Consider the following 20,816-nt stretch of genomic DNA (forward strand, 5'->3'; position numbering starts at 1 on the left):
TTTTTTTTCATGTCAGGGAAATCTACGATTGTTATTAATTGTCAACTAACTATGATGATAAATATTCATCTTAAGGAATCCTTGTTCTTGTTCATGAGAATCGACATGATAGTTGAACTTGAGGGAATTAATGACAGATTTTATTATGTCAAAACTACGAAGAAGTTGTGAGATGGTACAAGAGGATAATCTCATTTTTACTTTCAATGAACATTGCATGGTGATATTTGAGGAAAACAACATGGTTTGATCCAAATGGACTCCACACATGGCACAGAGAGGTTCATATTAGCAATTTAGCATTTAATTTATTCATCAAAAGTCATGTGGATAGAGAAATCCAGAGTAGATTAAATAACTATGCCAAAATTTTACACCCTCAAAATTAAATATTCACTTATAAAGTAAGTTCAATATATAAAATGTTGGATAATAAAAAAGTACACATTTTTAGGGTAAATGCTTTTTTTTTTTTAGGCCAAAATATAAGCACAATATAACTCACTACACTAGATCTAGATGAGCTCGGTAGTGACCACATTTTTTTTTTTTGGATAAAATGTGACCACTTTATTTGGTTTGGGGTTGTGGTTTGAAATTGTACTTTTTTTTTCAAAATACATTTAATAATAACAACTTTAATATCATTTTGGCTCATCATACATCAACCCATTTTCTCAATTGGTTTTGTGAGTGTCATAGGCTTCGGTATTTCTCCTCATTCTATTGCATGTTGTGTAAATTAGGACGACTAATTGGATTAATTATTTCGTATAAGGGCTGTGTAAATCTTTTTCACGCGAGCATAGGCAAAAAGCTAGGGTTCGAATGACCCGCTTAAAAAAAAAAAAAAAAAAAATCTAAGTCCAATAGACTAACAATGATCATACAACTTTTGCCCCCTCCCAATTATAATTTGATTTTTTTTTTGGAGATATTTTATCATTTCTTATTAATATATTAAGTTTTCAAGTTTATCCTAAACATAACTTATTTCACAACTTTTTCTATCGTTTGTTGAGATAGCAAGTTGTGAGTAATGGACAATCACTTTTCGCATAAACCCACCACTAACATCACTTTTATTTTTCACTATCACAACCTACTAATTCAGTAAGTTGCGTACAAAATTGTGTTACTAGCTTTATTTTAAACAATATATTTGAAAATTTCCATACTCAAGCTTCCTTCTTCATTCATGGCTTTTATTTATCTACAATTGGCTATCCATATATTCCATCGCGCATATAATTGTTATAATGTAGTTAGAGCATTAGCATCAGACAATTCTAATTCTACTCTATTTTACCATTCCAAAAACCCACTTTATCATTATACCATACCATTTTACCATTCCTCCAACATCCCAAAACTCTATTTTTATTAAAATATTAATTTTTAATCATTCTTTATTATTTATTTCCAACCGCTACATTTTTTCAGACTTGGCTGGTATTTGATCAATCATTTCATCCTTTTTTTCACTTTCTCTCCCATGCTCTCTATCACTTTCTCTCTGCCTCTCCATTTCCCTTTCTCTATGCTTGATTGCCTCTCGAGTTTGTGGGTCTCTCTGGTGCTGGGTGTGGCTGGGCTGCAGTGGTTTTTCGTGGATCGTGGGTCTCTGCGGTGGATTGTGGAATTTCTGCATCTTTGCGGTGGATCGTGGATCGTTTTTCGGTTAGTTTTAATTTTGTTGGGTTTTGATTGATTTTGGTGGGATTTGATTTTTGTGGTTGGGTTCGTGGGTTGATCAGAGTGGCTTTGGGTGCTGGTTGTGGATGGGTTTGGGTTATGGTGTTGGTGGTGGATTGATTTTGGGTTGGGTTTGATTTTTGTGGTTGGGTTCGTGGGTTGATCGGAGTGGCTTTGGGTGCTGGTCATGGATGGGTATGGGTTATAGTGTTGGTGGAGGATTGATTTTGGGTTGGGGTTTACGGTGATGGAAGGTAGGTGGGTGAGTGGGTTTTGGTTGATGGTGGGTATGGTTTGTGGTGGTGGTGGCTAGTGGTGGGTTGAAGGAAGAGAGCAGATGGAGAAACAGAGAAGAAAAGAAAAAAAAAAACAAAAAAGAAACCTAGAAACCCGAACTGAAAGAAGAAGGAAAAAAAAAAAAAGAAAAAAAAAAGGGAAAACAATGGAGATAAGAGAGCTCTGCCAACCGAAGAAAGAAGTGTGAGATGAAAGAGATGAAGAGAGCAGTTAAGGACAGCACACGTGAATGCCTCTGACCATGGGACCGGGTGTGTCATATTATTTACAAGTTTGCTATTGAAAACAAAGAACTGAAAACTGAAAACAGCCAAAAGTTGTTTTCAGTTTCCACAACTCATAACTCAAAAAGTAGAGAATTAAGTATTAGAAACAGAATTATGAAAACAAAAAAATTGTGTAGACAAACGAGTATTTTGCTATAGATCCCACTATTTTTAAAAATTGAGTTATGAAAACAAAAAATTGAGTCATGAAAACTAGTGAACTAAATCTAAGGGTCTGTTTGTTTTAGTGGTAAATGATTTCCGGAAATCATTTACCACCTGACCCCAGTGTTTGGCAGGAAAGGAAAATTTTATTTTTCGGAAAATCAACTTCAGTTTGACCGGATTTACTCCTTTGACCCGGAAATCATTTTACGCCCTTATTTTACCTTCAAATGATTTCCGGAAATCTCGCACAAAACGCACAAAACAGATAAACGAAAGAGAGAGCCAGAGAAGTTGAGAGAGAACGCACAAAAGAGAGAGCCAAGAAACTTGAAGAACCCATCCTCCACGGCGAGACCATCCAAGAAATCGACACCGGAGCTCGACGCCGAGAGAAGAGACCAAACCCGATCCACGGTGTTCCTCCACCACCACCACTCATAAATGCCGTTCCACCACCACCCCTCATAACCATGCAGTCCGATCCACATCCCGATCCGAGAAACCTAGACCTCACCGTGCCGATCAATGCCGTCGCCTCCTTCGTCACCGATTGCGCCAAGATTGTGCCGCCCTCTCGATCGCGCCAAGATCGCGATCACGACGCCAAGTTCATGCCTGCGAGATCGCGCCATCCTCCTCTGGGTCAGATCATCATCTTCGATCTCATCGTCGTCTCGATCGCGCCGCCCTCTCGATCTCATCGTCCTCCTCTAATTTTTTTTTTTTTTCGTTGCGGTGGTGTGGATGGTGGATTTTCTGTGGGTTTTGTGTTGTTGTTGTTTTTTTTTTTTTTGATGAACTGATTGTTGTTGTTGTTGTTGTTATTGTGTTGTTGTTGTTGGAATTTGCTGTTGTTGTTGTTGCCGGAATTTGTTGCCGAAAATTGTGAAAAAATGGTAAGAAAATAGCATTTTCCTAATAGAACCAAATACATGAAAATATTTTCCACAACAATTTTCATAATACAACCAAACACATGAAAATATTTTCCTTTTCCAGAAAATAGTATTTTCGAAAAATAAGTATTTTCCAAAAAATATTTTACGAGAACCAAACAGACCCTAAATTTTTAATTCCATGCTGCGGATGTGTTTTTAGTTTTTTAAAAACCGAGTTTGGTGGCATTTTTGTTATTAATTTCAACTGTGTGGAGTGCAGTAAGTAGTCACATCACCTTCAGACCGTTGGATCTCTCTTCGTTTGGCTTATCCTGGCTTAGAGCATCCACAGCAGTGGAGCTAAAAATTTAGCTTTTTAGCTCCACCAAAAGTTACTTTATCTATTTTACCTACATACATGCTACAGCAGTGAATCCATTTTAGCTTTCAACATAATAAAATAATATAAACATCACAATAAAATAATATAATCACTACAATAAAATAATATATTCCACTACCAAAAAAACATCCACAGCCACAACCACCTCTACCATCCGCCACACCCACAACCACAACCACACCCACAACCACCACCACCATCGGTAGTAGTCCACAGCAGGTAAAAAAAAAATAAAAAAATAAAAAAAAATAAAAACCCAAATCTCCAAGTCAGGTACCCAATATCCACGAGCAAGCACTCTGATCGACAGCGTGGGTCTAAGGTTGATCGGCGGCAACACCCACACCCACCACCACGAAACCCACCCAAGCCACCCACTGATGCCAACGAAACCAGCCACAGCCCACTAATGCCGACGAACCCGGCCACCCACCAACGCCAATCTACCCACACAACCACAACCACCACCACACCACAACCCACAACAGGTTTTTTTTTTTTTTTTTTTTTTTTTTTTTTTTTTTTTTTTTAAAACTAAGTAAGGACGAGGTCTGCGGCGTGGATCAGAGGGCGGGGTGGATCGGAAGGCAGGGTCTGCGGCGTGGATCGACGGCGAGGTCTGCGGTGTAAGCCGGCGGTGGATCTGCGGTGTGAGTCGGTGGCGTGGGGGTGGGCTGGCAGCTGTGAGAGGAAGTTGAGAGAGAGAAAGGTGAGAGTTGAGAGATGATCAAAGTTGAGAGAGAGGTAATATTTTAATGGGGCAGGGAATAAAAAATTATTATTATTTTTAGCTCTCATGAACAGTGCAATGGAGCTAAAAAAAAATAGATTTAGCTCCACTGCTGCAGCTTGGTTTTAGTGTTTGAGGAGCTAAAATATTGCTATATAACAATATAGCACCACTGCTGTGAGTGCTCGCAATGAGTTTTACCGTACCATTTTCCCCGATTTTTGCTCTCTTCCTTCAGATGCCATCACTTCAAATCCAACTCACTCATCTCACCCACCTCTCTGAACCAACATTCACTTCCTTTAATTTTTCTTTTCCCAGCCTTTATATCAACTGACTCATCTCACCCACCTCTCTGAACCAACATTCACTTCCTTTAATTTTTCTTTTCCAAGCCTTTATATCAGACACCAGTGGTTCAGTTCATCATAATCTCACGCGTGAAAAAATCTTTTGAGAGAAGAACCCATCCCAGCGAAGACCCAGCACAACTGACAAGCCCATCTCTCACCGGCGCTGAAATCGGTCAGTTCATCAGCTCCGAACTCTGCCCAGGTGACCACGTTTTCTCTCTCTCCCTCTGTAAACCCAGCGTGCTCTGTTTTGTATTTCTCTATATAATAAGCTGTCATTCTCTTCTATTGCACCAAAGAGACCTTTTAAGTTCTCTAAATTCTTTCACCCCGTCCTTTCTCTCTTGTTCTCATCAGCCGAAACAAAGTCCCCTCCTCTTAGCCACGGCTAAATCTACACCTCTCTATTTCTTGCTCAGTGACTACTCCATTCATTTTTTTTTCTTTGTTTGTTATTTTTTGGTTCATATATTACGTTGATGGTAGATATTTGTGTAGCTAATAAATTTGAGATGATTTTTTTTTCTCTCTATTTGGTCAGATCAGTGAGCCATCTCATTCTAAAAGAATGAGGCCCAAAAGAACTCTCAATCCGAGGCGGAGAAAGAAAATGGGTCCTAACAAGTTCTTAGGTGCCAATCTACGCACAACCGAATTAGATATTGGAATTGGGGGACTAGGAAAGAAAAGGTAAAATAGAATATGGATGATTTTGTTATTCTGCATTTCATCTTGCATTATTTGTTAAACTGGTTTGCTTTATCTATATCTTGATTCTTAGGTCTATTATCTATTTAGATGTTATTGTTTCCAAGATTTGATTTTTTTTTTTATAAATATATATTTATATTCCAAATGAAAAGCTTTCCAACTTGTCTATAAATGACAGAAGGTCTTACTCTTGTACTTGTATATATGGGATAATACTCTGTGTCTCTGTTTGACTTTAGCTTATAAAAGTCCAGCTTTTAGCTTTGTTATCAAAGAGAGAAAAATTGATAGGTTCAGAGAAATCTTTAGCTTTTTTTCATAGGTTTTTCCACAATTTTTTTTTTGTTAAAATGTACCAGGAGACAGGTAGCACAGTGCAACAAAAAAGAACACACGGCGCTGTTTATATGTTATATGGAATTACTTATGTTTTTTTTTTTAAATGATTTTCTTCTCTTAAATTGCTGATTCATCAAATAGGTACACTAAATTAAGACCTAACACTAAAACATGAACTAACAAAGTTGTGTGTGAGAGAGACGAAATTGAAGCTTTTCCATTACAACTTATTTAGCATTTCGTATGCTTAATTTTCTTATATATATCTAATTGCAGGCCAAGGATGTGGTTGCAATAACCATTGCTCTCTAGGAAGTATGATGTGATTGAAGGCAGATGTATGTTTCTAATATTTTTTATTTTCTAATTCCCTAGTTTTAATTTTTGTTATTTTCTAATTTAGGTTTATTTACTTTGTTTAGGTGAATGCAATTTGCATCTAAAGAATTCATCTTACTCCTGTAATAATTGCCAGATAGAAGTTACTTTACGAAGAATGTTTTTTTTGTATAACCTCCGGCAAATAATAGAATTACAGTCTTCTGTGATGCAGCAATTAAGTCTCACCCAATGGATATGGCTGCCACAGGGATAAGGCTGTATCCCCCTATTTGCTGGAGTGTGCTGGGATATAAGTTCAAGAGAAAAATTTCTCAATTGGAGGGAGAGTGACAACTTATTTAACTCAGAAAAAATTCATGACCGATTTGTGTGAAGAGACTGACCTGGGGGGACTTCCAAATTTACTGAAGTTTGGAGAAAGAGAAAAAGATGTATATGCAAATCTAAAGTGGAGCTTTTTGAGTGACTTTAAAGCAACAATTGTAAGACGAAACAAGATTTCTTTTGGATCTGTCCATGTTTCATTGAAATTGGTGGCTCACCACTTGTCACAAATTGGATGTTTCTACCAATTTCTTGACAAGAGAGGTGATCAAAATGTAAAAGTTTCAGTCTTTAGGAAAGACTAGTCGCATACCCACGCAATGCGTGGGAATAAATAAATATTATATAATTGAGTGTAGTATATAAAAAGTAAAAATTAATTCAAGTATTATTTAAAAATATATATATTTCTATAAGTATTTTTTATCTTTTTATCTCTGCAAATATATCATATTATTATTTTTTTGTATGTTTGATTAACATTTTTCTAAGGTGAACTATATTCTTCTCTCTCTCTCTCTCTCTGATTTTTTCTTTCTTTCTTATAGTTTTGTTTAAGGTTGATATTTTTTTTTTTTTAAATTTGTTTTGGAATTGTGTTTTTTTAATTTCCCATTACAAAGTCTTCTCTCTCCCTTTTATACAACTTTGCTTGATTTTTTTTTTTGGGTTAATACTTAGTTTTTTTTTTAGGTAATAAGAGTAATATTAATCATGATGAAATAAAAACAAAGAAAGAAAATCCATGATGTTCATGATGGTGAACATAAAAAAAAAAAAAAAAACAAAAAAAAACAACAACAACAACAACAACAAAACAACTTCAAAGAAAAAAAATAACTCAAGGGACAATTCTAAGAGTAGAAAGAAACTCAATAATAGAAGAACAATTTGAAGAACCCCAACGCACCTAGACTAATCAAAAATATATAGTTCGTCAGCATAAAGCTTATACTTAGTTTTTTTGGAAATAGGAATTTGAGTTTATGTCAAAACACAATTTACATGGCTATAAATTTGAAAATGCCTACCAATTTTTTGGGTGATAAATTACTATAAAGTCTATTTTTTATTCCTTTTGTTTCATCGTAATTTTGGTTAAGATAATGTTGTAAATTTGTGATGAATTTATACTATTATAATAATCTCAGCGGTGTTATAGAAGCTGAAGTGAAAATTGTGAAATCGTTAAAAGACTAATAGAAAAATAATGGAAAAAAATAATTTAGTTTATTATTGAAAGAAAATAATGATATGGATGTTGATGTGGCTTAACAGGAGAATAGTAACAATAAATGCTACGCTTCAATGGCACAATAATTGTAAAGACTTAATGACTAATAATTAAAAAGGAATAGGTATAATAAAAGTCTAATTCCATACTTATGGGCCGGTTATTATCTACCATAATTATATCACTCATAAAAATGAAAATAAGTGTAATTTCCCCTGAAATTGCTCCTAACAAAATGTCATTTTGGTGTGGATTCCATGGTGCGGGAAATGTTCCATAATGTGCTCCAATCAAAATGTGTAATTACTTTTAGGGTGTGATTCATTAAGGTTTGTTGCCATTTCAAATTCCCATTGTGACACCTAAAACCTCCAATTACACATTCCATTCTTCATCACTTAAATGTAATTTAATTTATTATTTTGTTCTTCGCTTATAGAGTTGAAACCACATCCGCCTGGAATTGGAAAAGACTCAGGTATTATCTTTGCATCACAATATTTGCTTAAATTTATATATGATTGTCCCTTGAATTTTAGAGTCATTTGGATTGTTTACAATATTTGAATGGAATCATCTTTTATCTCTAATTGTATTGTATCATTACTCTCACTCAAATTGTTGGATGAATTAATGAAATACCTATTCATGCTCTACACCACCAAAACCCATTAAATTAAATAGGTTTAGACTTTAATTGAGATTAAGCAAGGTAATATCGAGACAGAATATGAGTTTTTGGGCTTCAAGGAAGGTAAGCTTTAATTTTTTTTCTCTCTTTGTTTAATGTTTTAATTAGATAATATTAATTAATATATTATTAGAATTTACATTTTTAATTTGATGGGGCCTTCAGTCCTCGGTTTGTCTGCAAGAAGTATTGCACTAATTCTCTTTATTTTGGTAGAATTTTATAAAGAATGCAAAAAGATAAAGAGGCAAAGTTGCAAAATAAATTCAAAAGCAACAAATTGCTACCCACATTCTCCAATATATGCATGTCAACAACAATGTCAATTTAAGCAAATAAGAAAGCAGAGAAGATATAGCAGGTACTTTTTTCTTTTCATTATGAATAAATATAAAATTGTATTGTCCCATAGTATCTAAAATTAACTTGCTTTATTTATTTAAACTGAAAAGTGACTACAATCTAGAAGAGAAGATCTCAACAATGTTAGAAATACAACTCGCATAAGAAGTGTTTCTACTTTTTATTTATTTATTTTTTTTATAAACATTTATGATTCTAATTATTTTGCAATAAATACAACATATATTGTTTTATAGTAGCTTTTTTTTTTTTTTTTTGGAGAAAAAATTACATAATCATGTTTATGCAGATAATATACCAAACAATTCAGCTATAATTTCCTATAATTTCCAGCAACCAACAAAAACAAAGGCAATGCATCATAGAACTGCTCAAGCAGACGATCTAACCAAAATTTAAATTTTAGCATATATAAGTTTTGACATCTGTCTATTTTCAGCCTATGATAGTAAGATATGAATTTTGAAAGGTTTACATACAAATATAATTTTAAAGTAAAGTGAAATTTTATTTGTTTTTAAACAGTTTTGTCTAAAAAAATGTGTCTTTGTAAAAGTAAAAAAAATATTATTTTTGTTAAACTATACAGTGCATCACACGGGTGGGTCAATAGCTAGTATTTAAAATTTAAAAAAAAAAAAAAAAAAAAACCATCACCCTTTATCAAAGTTATAAGAAAGAACAAAAATCCACCAAGGGAGAGAGAGAGAGAGAGAGAGAGAGAGAGAGAGAGAGAGAGAGAGAGAGAGAGAGAGATTACTCACAGTTTTTTGTTGGAAAAATATGGATTGAATGTGGGAAGTGATATCGAATTTATACAAAATAAAATGGGGAGAAGAAGAATCAAAATATAAAAAAGAGAAAATATTAGAAAAACAGTAAAGTAGAGAGTAGTGGGGAGATATAGAGGCAAAGAGGAAGGGGAAAGGTTGAAAGAAGTGTAACAACAAATGTGGACTAACAGGGAGGGTAAGAGTTTTTTTTTTAATAGGGAGAATAAAGGTGAGTAAAGAAGATGTAAAAAATAAGTGGATGGTGTGGCTGTCGAGGAATCTACCATTAGAAGGTGGGAAGGGGAAGGGGAAGGAACATGTGAGAAACAAAAGGGAAGGAAATCCAAAGGTTGTAATTGTGGTTTTCTAAGGGTTTTCAGTTTAGAAGACTTGGGTTTGAACTTTAAGTTAGAATTAAATTTAGAAGAAGTGGGTTGGTGGAATTAAATTTAAAAGAAGTGGGCTTTATGATGGAGATAGGCTGAAAATAATTTTAGTTTTATTAGTATTTTAAAATTGATAAAAATTATTTTAAAATTGTAGGATAAATTTAGAAAAGATTATGGGAATGACATGGCTGCTGACGTGGCTCAATGTGAGCATAGCAACATTAAATGCTACGCTTCAGCTTTTAGTAATATATAGATTTGAAGAGTGTAGCTCCTTGCAAGATCAAAGTTCTAAAATACCTCACAAGTTATGTGGAAGTGGATATTGTTGAGCACACAATTTCTAGTTCTAGCTTTGGCATTAATGAGCACCTTCTAACAGGTTTCAGAGCTTATGCCCACTTACCATTGTTTAACTCAGCTGTTTTGTAATCACCATCTGCATGATGCATCTAAAACTAAAAATGAACCAAAGATTTGCTTTGTAGCAACTGAAAAGCAGTTGAGAATCACAAAAAAATTATTTGTTTTCTAATAGAAGAAGTGAAGAGCCTGGATGGTTTCATGGTCTTATTTGTTGCTCACTTTTTTTTCTTTTTTCTTTTTAATTTTTGGGTAAACTAATGTTCCATGGTGTTATTTGTTGCTCACTTTTATGTTTGTTTTTTTTTTTTTTTTTTTTTTTGGATCTCCTCAAGAATGTGAGGATGGATTATTTTGCTTGGCACTTATATGGGGATGTTCCTACTAGTTGACCTGGAAATTTTAGCCATGTATGGCTATCTGGTTTCTCAGTGGAATGGATTTTGCTTTAATAATTCATCCTTCACCATGTTTACTAGGTTAATTATATTTCAAACTCTCCTCTTAATTAGAGATGTCTTTCAGTTTCTTTTAATTCATTTGGACAATATAATTCTAATAGATATTTTCATAACTTATATTATATATCTTATGAAAGTATTCTTTATTTTGTAGATTTAATACCATATGTTCAGTATGGTACACCTGTTGCTTTTCATCATAATTTGGGTGTAGCTATCCAAAGACTGAAGGACACTAGATAGTCTGGATTAGATTTGGACTGTGGACTCAAGGAGCCTTTTATGAAGATCTAGAAGATCTAGAATTCAGAACAAAATTCCTTTATGGTTTGTTATCAAGCACTTAATTTGACCTTCGAATTTTCGAAATGGATGACCAAGCATAGGAGATAAGAGATAACTAGCAATAAAGATAGACTCAATTGGGTAGAATTATGAGACTTTACTTAGTTTTGTTTATTTTTTAAAAGTTCTAGGGAGACAAATTTGTAGTTTTTGTAGAGAAAGTGCTCTTAATAGTAGAAAATAATCTCAATAGATTATCAACAAATTGTTTTTCTAATCCGTCTAATTAATCATAGTTAAGTGACGATTGATATGACAATTTATTTGTTTGCAAACCATTCCTGTATATAAGTATGTTTTGATTTGGTATATATTTATAAATGTATTGAGATAAGCAATGCATTCAAGAAGAGAGATCATTATCATTTTTTATATACTTCAAAAGAAATTGATTGGTTTGAGATTAAAGATAACATTAAAATATACTGTTACAAGTTGAAATTTTTTTAATGGTCTGAAACTCTATTTTCTCATTCCTTTCTAACTATCATGATTGGAAGAACCTAATCCCCAATATAATCTATCACTAGTAAATTGACTCATAATATGAGTAAATGAAAATTTTTATTTAAAATATATAAATTTTTATTTATATAGAACACAAAATTCATTACTTAAAAAAGAAAGCAGCATGACATTATTTATTTTAGAGGGGAAAAAAATCATTGCCCTTTTGTTGGTTTGGTAAAGGATTATATAAAAAAAATTTCTTAATTAAGAGTTTAATACATTTAAATGAAATTCTCTTATGAGAAAAACTTTTTTTTAACGTATGACTAATCATAATATATAATTTCATGAATATTTTAGAAAATAAATTATATATCCTATAGCTACGTTCTCTCTTTGGTCGTCATGCACGACCCTCATCATATTCATAATCATAATCATAATCCTCATTTATATTGCAATGTATTCTAGTTATTTTGAGGATCCTTTAACCTATTATTATATTTACATTCTTTTCATTGTATTTATCTCCAATTTTTTTTGTTGAAATGTATTCAAAAAATTAAATGGAAAATGTTTCAATTTTTTGTTTCAAAATTTAAAATATAAACATATTATACTTGTGCTATATACGTACTGTTTTTTCTATTTTATATTTACAATTTTTTTTTTCATGTCAGGAAAATCTACGATTGTTATTTATTGTTAACAAACTATGATGATAAATATTCATCTTAAGGGAATCCTTGTTCTTGTTCATGAGAATCGACATGATAGTTGAACTTGAGGGAAGTAATGACAGATTTTTACTTATAAGACTGGCTGAGGAATGGTGCGACAATCACTTTCTGCCTTGACCTCAATTACATGTTATCTAGAGAGATGGGCTGCCACACTGAGGATTGATGAGTAGTCTCCTTTGTTGAAGGAACAGTGCTCTAATGAGAAGAGGGGAAAAGAGTGGAGCAAGATTGCTCACTTCCCCATCATATTAATCGATGATGATCATATGAAACCGATTTATTTAATATGTATTTTATTTAGCTGAGTATAGGGAGATCTTGTCTTTATACAAGGCAATGGTTTGTAGGTCTAAAGTTCTGCATAGTCGCCTGACACTATTATCAGGAAAAAAAATTGGGTTTTCAAGTTGATTTTGGTTGGTACAAGTGCATGTAAAAAAATTTGTCGAACTTTTGCTTTAGCTTGAGCAAAGAAAACTTTTCTATTTACTTGTGGCTTGTATTACGATATTGACAAGGAGTTTATATTTATAATGAGTCTGCGTTAGCGTATAGAAGGTCAAGCCAATTGGAGCCCCATAAAGCCGATGTGCATTCCGCAATGTGAGCAAGAGATATCAAATGCAATATATGTGCTACCATTGCTAACTTGGGTGATCAGGCTTGCTGAATAGTATGGTATAGGATTCTACTGTCAAGTAACGTGCCAAGGGTGAGGGAGTGGGCGATAGGCATGGCAAGGGTCAGAGTGATGGTGTGGTGCTATCAACAAGTCTATTATAGCAATTAAAACTTGATGAATAACTACAAAAAAAAAAAAGTTTATTGCAATGAAAAAATCATTGCAATAACATTAGAGTCGTTGCAATAACATTAGAGTTATTGCAATAGTTGATACAAGGTGTTGCAATAAATTTGAGGTAATAATTTTGTGCAACAAAAATTGTGTTGCAATAAACTCTAAATATTTTAATGACGTCTTTGATGCAATGAGATATATATATTATATATATTATGAGAGAGAGAGAGAGAGAGAGAGAGAGAGAGAGAGAGAGAGAGAGAGAGGGGGGGGCTATTACTTCACGAATTTTATTACAATATTATTGCAATGATATATTTGTTGCAATTTCATATTTGTTATTACAATAAATTGTAAAAGAATTAATATCAAATTATTGCAATGATAACTTCATTGCAAGTTCAAAATTTCATTGCAATAAATTTCAAAAATAATTTGTATCAATTTATTGCAATGATTTCTTCATTTTAAGTTATTTTAACAATTTTTTTCTAATATATTAAAGTTTCTATTACAACTGAAAATTATAAGTTATTGCAACTTATTATTGTAGATACAATAATTTAAAACTTTTAAGTTACTATTGCAATAATTTTAACTTGTAGATGTGATAGTCTAATACTACTATACATATTTTGTTGCATTAATACTTGATGTAATAGACTTTTTTTTTTGGTATAGTGAGAAGAATTAAAAGAAAGAAAAAAAAAGTCGACATCATCATGGCTGATTCGACTGGCTGGGTCAATCTAAGTTTAATAACTATGATCACCTCAACATTATATTGTGTCAACTATATAGGTTTTTTTTTTTTTTTTCAATGAAAGTATCTAGTATAATAATATATATATATATATATATATATATATATATATATATATATATATATATATTAGAAATGATAATATCCGACTAAATAATTAATAGTCATTTTAGCTATCATATGTAATTTCACCTATAATAATAATAATAATTATTATTATTATTATTATTATTATTTTACTTTTTGATGGGTTCACTTATTATTTTGGTTATTAGTATTTAATAATTTCTACTAGGGTTTTCATTCACACACTCTTTTTACATCATATAATTAGACTGAAAGAGACCTCTTCTTAGGTTTTCACCCATTCCTGATTAGAACTTTCTTGCACACATGGCAAGTCTAATCGCCCTCGCCTAGGTTAGTAATAGTAGTGCAAATATTGCATTTGATGTCACCCGGTTGCATCGATACACAGATCCATGTTTGCAATAAGTGTAGATCTGCGTACATATCTTGCGAATTGGACCTCCACCAACGCGATGTGCATCATGCGATGCAACCCAGTGACATCAAATGCAATATTTGCGCTACTGTTACTAACCCGGGCGAGGGCGATCAGACTTGCCGTGTGTGCAAGAAAGTTCTAATCGGGAATGCCGAGCGTGCGGGAGTGGGTGACGGCTATGGCAATGGCAAGGGTCAGGGTCAAGGTTAAGGCTAGGGCAAGGACGATGGTGATGAGGAGGGCGAGGATGAGGATGCGGAGGAGGATGGCAATATCGAGGATGTGGCAGAGGAGGGCTATGCAGCAGAGGAGGGCGAGGGCGCGGCGGAGGAGGGATATGTGGTGGGCGAGGGCGTGAGGTATATCTCTAGCCTCTTTATCTTTATAGTTTTCTTAAATAATTGTTCTGTCAAAAAGGGTCTGAAAATTGTATGTCATATAATATTAGGAGCTATATATATATATATATATTAGTTGTCTCATCTAAGTGTGTGAAATATATCAGATTTGATTTTTAAGTACACGTTTGGAGAGTGTTGTGTGGTTCCAAATTAAGAACAATCATCAAGGGCCACCTCTTAAGGGTGTGGAGTACTCTGATAATGATTTAGTTTTTGTTTTCATAGATGCTAATTAAATAGGAACTAACAATTTTGGTGTGATATCATAGCTTTATCAGCTGGCACAAGCTTGTTACATTTTATAAGATCACTACTCCGTTGTAAAATTTAATGCAACTAGTATTGGACAATTATAGCCATCGACTCTTTATCTTTTTGGTAACGAGAATTATTAGGACTATTATAAATTTTAATATTACAATTATACAAATTGATATGATAGTCTAAAATTATAATCATTATAAAATAAATGGATGTTAGGATCTTAGAGTGTTGGCATATTCCATACCAAAGTTTTATTGTAATTAAGCATAAATTACCTTGTAATTTTTATTGTGTGGGTCTATGTGTATTTGGGTTGAGGTACAAGTGCTAAAAATGGAATTGTACGACATGAGATTTCAGTTGAGCGAAATTGAAGATGTATGTGGTGAAATAGCAATTGAGATAGCCACTTCACGGGAGCGAAAACATGAAGACTCTCGTGGTGATGACTCTAATTAATACTTTTGTATCACTTATTATATTTTCTGCCTTGGTTTTCATGCTTGTAAAATTGTATGAAAATTTATCTATGAAACCTTATCTTATTTTGGGTATTTTGATGGGGTAATTCGTTTTCTTTAGTTTTCCTTTTATGTTCTCTAATTTAATTGTTAGATGCTGAAATTTGTGGTCTTGTGTTAGCAATTTGAAATGTTGAAGATATTATGATCATTTGGATGCCTATTAATGTCTTCTAATATGTACACTATAGGTATAAACACCCACACAAAATGAAGGCCATAGCAATTATTTGATGATGCCTATTAATGCCTATTAAATTGTATTTGTGTTGTTTAAGTGTAGTCTTATATAGATTTGCTTTATGATAAGTTTTAGTGTTGCAATTACTTGTACCATTAATTGTCATTGTGCTAATTATATATTTGTTTATTTTAGACTCGGATGCTTGAAATGGGAAGGCGAAAGACAAAGCTGCGCACTCGTTCTAAGACTGCAACATTGGAAAGAGCTTCTTCACAAGATGTGGATGAAGTGGGGGACAACAAGAAGCGCATGAAGTTTCTACGCAAGGTATGGGCTTTTTACTCTATAGTTTACCATTCATACACAAGATATGGGCATGTAAGTTGTGAACCCTTATATAAAATTTATGAAACAAATGGGCATGTAAGTTGGTTTCCTCTCAACCATTACCTACACAAAATTTTAGGTTTCTCCTTAGAGGTTAATTCTGAGATCTTGCATCATGCAACCTTAAAAGAAAGGCTATTTGACTCCCATCAGAAATATATTAATAGCTAAGAATATGACTATGATAAATTTGCTTCACACCATATTATATATATATATTATATGTTGCATGGTTCAATTAAAAAACCAAAGTTTTCAATTATTCTTAAAATCATGCAGGCTTCAAAGTTTTGAGTACCTCTTCACATCTTGATTGAAAACATGTACCATTAAGCATGTTTCTAATATTTTATTTTCTTTAGTGTATAATGACCACTTGTTTAATAAAATATTTAGACTCATCCTTAGCTTTGCATTCCTTGTTGTTTGACATTGTTGATATTGTCTCCTTCAAAATTAAGATGTGCAGGCAGCCATACGTGTCACTCGTGGGCCAAGCAAGTACTTGGATATTTGGGATCTTCCCGATGAGGAAGAAATTGAGTTGCCGCTAAATAGTATGCATCAGCCGGTTGATGATGGGGCGAGGACTTTCACTGGTTTCTTGGGTACGATTGCACGGAAACCCCACATGTGCCCGATTAGATTTCTTAATTGGAAGGCCATGCCAGAAGAATTTAAAGAAGAGTGTTGGCGTCTTGTAAAGGTATTAAAGAAGTTATAATACTTGTAATTATGACATTCTGTACTAGGTTTTACATTACTGTTTTAGCATAAAAACATTTGTAATTTGATAACTCAATTATTTGATTGTAGCGAAAATATAGTGTCCCTGCTGATCCTGTTGCATATGCGGCTCTAAAGACATTTACCTTACAAAAAATTGGGAAGGCATGGAGGGATCATAAGTCTAGGCTGAAGAAACAACACTATATACCCGATTCAAGAAACAAAGCACGGGTAAAGAACAAAGACAACACAGGATGCATAAAACAAGATTGGGAAATACTTGTTGATCATTGGTATACTGATGATGCAGTGGTATGTTTATTTTATCTCTCTTTTCCATCATGGATCATACCAAAAGGAGAATGATTATTAAGAAATTGAGAGAATGCATATTGGATTGCTTTTAGATAGGATTTGTTAGTTTTATATGGGCTTTTAGTGAAACTAGTATATATGAGAAGTTGTGTTTCATATTTCATAAGAATAGATTCAACAAAAGTCTTTGATGGTTTATAGTTTGTTAGTATTGAATTAGCTTATTATGTCAAAATGGCGTGTAGTTGTTTTATGCTAAACTCCTTTTGTAGCTTCACCATTGTTATATTTTCAAAGATTTGCAGTTGGGTTTTAGTGTATTTATAGAAATGATTAAGCATTTAATTTTGTCTACCATGTGATGAAGATGCTTGCCAATGTGGTGTGTGAAGATCATATTTTATGCACATGAAAAGCATACTAGAGATTCATAAGGCTTTTTTTGTTTTAGGACTATATCAATACAATTCCTAAGAAATAGGAGAGGGAGCGGCCCCCAACTCAGTGAGTTCGAATGTGGGAATTCTACCCCTTGTTAAAAATAATAATGGTAACTACAAACTATTAGATGATTCTAGTCTTTTAGCATAAGCCTAAGAGAATTAAGACAAGACTTTCGTGTGTATGTGCACATAGCTTTATTTTATCGTTTGTGTTAACAATAAGCAATGAAGAAAGTGTCAAATTGGATAGGCAAATGAATATGAGTTACTGGGCAACTAATAGAAGTCATTTAGTAGATGCTAACTTCAACAATGTTGATGCTTTGAGAGGAGAGGTTTCTGTAGAAAGAGGATCTGACGTGGAGATAGGCTGACAATAATTTTAGTTTTATTAGTATTTTAAAATTGATAAAAATTATTTTAAAATTGTAGGATAAATTTAGAAAAGATGATGGGAATGACATGGCTGCTGACGTGGCTCGATGTGAGCGTAGCAACATTAAATGTTACGCTTCAGCTTTTAGTAATATATAGATATAGATGCTTTTTAAAGCTAGAGATGCTCTGTGGTTGTTAGGTTTGTTTAATCGAATTGTGTTTGTTGGTAATAACTTTGGACCTGCAATCATAAATGATTTTTAAATCTTTATCAATTCTTCTGCAGGTTTTCAGACACAAAATGTGTGAATGTTGAGGCCTCAGACAACAGTATACAAAACCAAGTAAGCCTCCTGCAATCAAAACTTCTAGATTGCTAAATTACATCCGATGAGCTGCAATGACATCTGTCCTGTTAGCATGTTCTATTTACTTCATATTTGGACTGTATATACAGTGGTGTAATGTTGCGAAATGCAGAATGATGCCTCATAGCTCCAATTTCAGCTTTTCGATTTTTCTTCTTTTTTTTTTTTTTCTTTTTTTTTAAGAATCCAATTGGAAAGATTTTATTACCAAAACAGAACTATGCAGAGTCACCATTTGTGAACACTGTTTGTATATAGAGAATAATTTTGGTCTAAATTTGTTTTCCTTTTATGAGTAATTGGATTCAAGGTTTATTTGCATTGCTTATTGTAAGTTCCAGATTTGAGTTTCTAACCTAAAAGGTGGGTAGACTTAGGTCCAAAAAGTCTAAAAACATGAATTTGTAGGGAGTGGGTTGGAATAACTGGATATTATCATTGAATTCCTATAACAGCATGCATATGACTTCCTTTTATTATTATTTTTTGGAGAGGTTTATGTGGTGAGTTGCCTGTAGATTGTCAATTTTCTCTTGAGAGTTACTGGTACATATTGGTGCTTGTTTGTCCCATCCTATATATATGTATGTATATGTTGTGGGGTCATTTTAACTATATGATTTATAACTTTTGTTATTTTGTTCAAACCCAACTATCAGGACAAAATGAAGCTATTGTTGGATGATTCTTCAAATCAGTTGCAGTCATCTGACATGAGTGGTAGTATTGCATGGTCAACAAATGATGTGTTTGCTCAAGTGATGGGTAAGGAGCGCAAAGGCCGTATTCGTGGGGTAGGATTTGGTCCAAGCCCAAGTGGTCAAAGTAGCAAGAGTGCTCGCACGGACATTGAAATACAGTCAAGTCAAGAAAGGGACAACGAAGTTGCACAACTGAAGGCTTCCTTGGCTACTATGGAGGATAAACTTGCAAGTTTTGATGAAATGAAGGAAAGACTTAGTCAATTCGAAGACATGGAGCAAAGAATGGAGGAAAGAATGGCTCGCATGCTCCAACAAATGCAACAAAGTTCTTCCCAATTCAATCAGGTATATTAACAAAGACTTAGTCATTTAGCACTTATTGAGTGATTATACTTTGTATGTAGGATGTTGCACCACTCTCTTCTAAATTGTGTCATTGCCTAATTGGAGATTTCCGTTGTTGTATAGAGTACATTTTTAGTGTTGCAATTCTCATATATATATATATATATACAATATATTATTTCAAATATATGCAAATCAATGAACTTGATGTAGATAGGGAAGGAAGAATATGTAAGAGTGTTGACATTGTAGCACACATCATATGTGGCATGATGGGTCACTCTAATCAAAAAGATGCATGCCTTAATATTTACACATTTTCACTAACAAAACTGTAAAGTACTTACATTAACAAAAAGCAAAAAACCCAAACCGAATTCTAGAAGAAGATGAGATGTTACGAGTATTTCTAAGGAAAGCATTTTGGGGCATTTTGGATAGTGATTGCATACGAAAAATGACGACTTTTTCCATTATTGTGATAGCATAGCATATGGATAATTACTATTGGTTTTTTATATTTTTTCTTCCCAATGCAATGAGGTATATTAACAATGACTTAGTCAATATTTTTCTCTTTGTAAGCACTTCGTTGTTGTTGTGAGTGCGAATAAAATGTCTTTGTTAAACTTGTTTACATTTTTTGCCTCGGTAATATTTTCTTGTCATTCTATTTCATTTATGTGCACTTATTGAGTGATTATACTTTGTATGTAGGATGTTCCTTCGGCTCAACAATCTCCAGCTCTCCAAAAATCATCAGCCGCATCCTATCAACCAAGCAGCTTATAAGTTTTATCTTGGTGTTCGAGAACTTTTTTGTGTACAAAGAACTACAGAAGAACAACTGCATTTTTTGCAAGTGTTAAAGGATATTTTTAAACACTTTGGAACTTTGATTGTTGTATTAACTTAATTTGAGCGGTTGTTTTATTCAAAATACCACATCTTTTTTGTTAATCTTATGATGGTGGTTATAGACAACGTTATGTATTTGATAATATATTTCAATGTTAATATTACGTTAGTTTGGAGATATTTGTAATGTTGTTAATTAATTACATTTGTAGTATTGTTGTGTTAGAAGAGTTAAAATTATTATAGGTTCTAAGCAGGTTTGAAAAATATATTTGTAATAGGTTTGACATATTTAGGGAAAACAGAGATTTTAAGGCCCACTGGGAAAAAAAAAAAATCGAACCTATAGCGGCGGTTAAGAAGCGCTGCAATAGGTTCAAATTCCCACCTAGACCTAACATCGTCTCTATCATGTATTCTTGTAATATTATCTAAGACTCATGTAACAACTACAATGTCTTGTTGGTCTTTAATATATATCATAACTTGACATTTTTTTCAAAATTCTTCATCTATTCTTGCACATTCCAA

General features: G+C 33.2%; 1 protein-coding gene and 2 long non-coding RNA genes across 3 annotated transcripts; all 3 read left to right on the plus strand.

Moving 5' to 3' along the window:
• The first annotated feature begins 4,643 nt into the window (after nt 1–4,643).
• Nucleotides 4,644–6,805, plus strand: LOC112009108 (uncharacterized). Its single transcript, XR_002882640.2, has 4 exons — nt 4,644–4,992; nt 5,332–5,480; nt 6,117–6,178; nt 6,263–6,805. It is a non-coding gene; the product is annotated as an uncharacterized LOC112009108 (long non-coding RNA).
• A 9,119-nt stretch (nt 6,806–15,924) lies between these two features.
• On the plus strand, nt 15,925–17,216 carry LOC112022435 (uncharacterized). Its single transcript, XR_010627909.1, has 3 exons — nt 15,925–16,085; nt 16,607–16,851; nt 16,962–17,216. It is a non-coding gene; the product is annotated as an uncharacterized LOC112022435 (long non-coding RNA).
• Nucleotides 17,217–19,009: 1,793 nt separating this feature from the next.
• Nucleotides 19,010–20,465, plus strand: LOC112005354 (uncharacterized). Its single transcript, XM_065770703.1, has 2 exons — nt 19,010–19,427; nt 20,145–20,465. Exons 1-2 carry the CDS (start codon nt 19,044–19,046, stop codon nt 20,217–20,219), a joined length of 459 nt encoding a protein of 152 aa, XP_065626775.1. The 5' UTR covers nt 19,010–19,043; the 3' UTR covers nt 20,220–20,465.
• Nucleotides 20,466–20,816: the final 351 nt, after the last annotated feature.

Source organism: Quercus suber, unplaced genomic scaffold (assembly GCF_002906115.3).
Source record: "Quercus suber isolate HL8 unplaced genomic scaffold, Cork oak 2.0 scaffold_34, whole genome shotgun sequence".
NCBI classification, from domain to species: Eukaryota; Viridiplantae; Streptophyta; class Magnoliopsida; order Fagales; family Fagaceae; genus Quercus; species Quercus suber.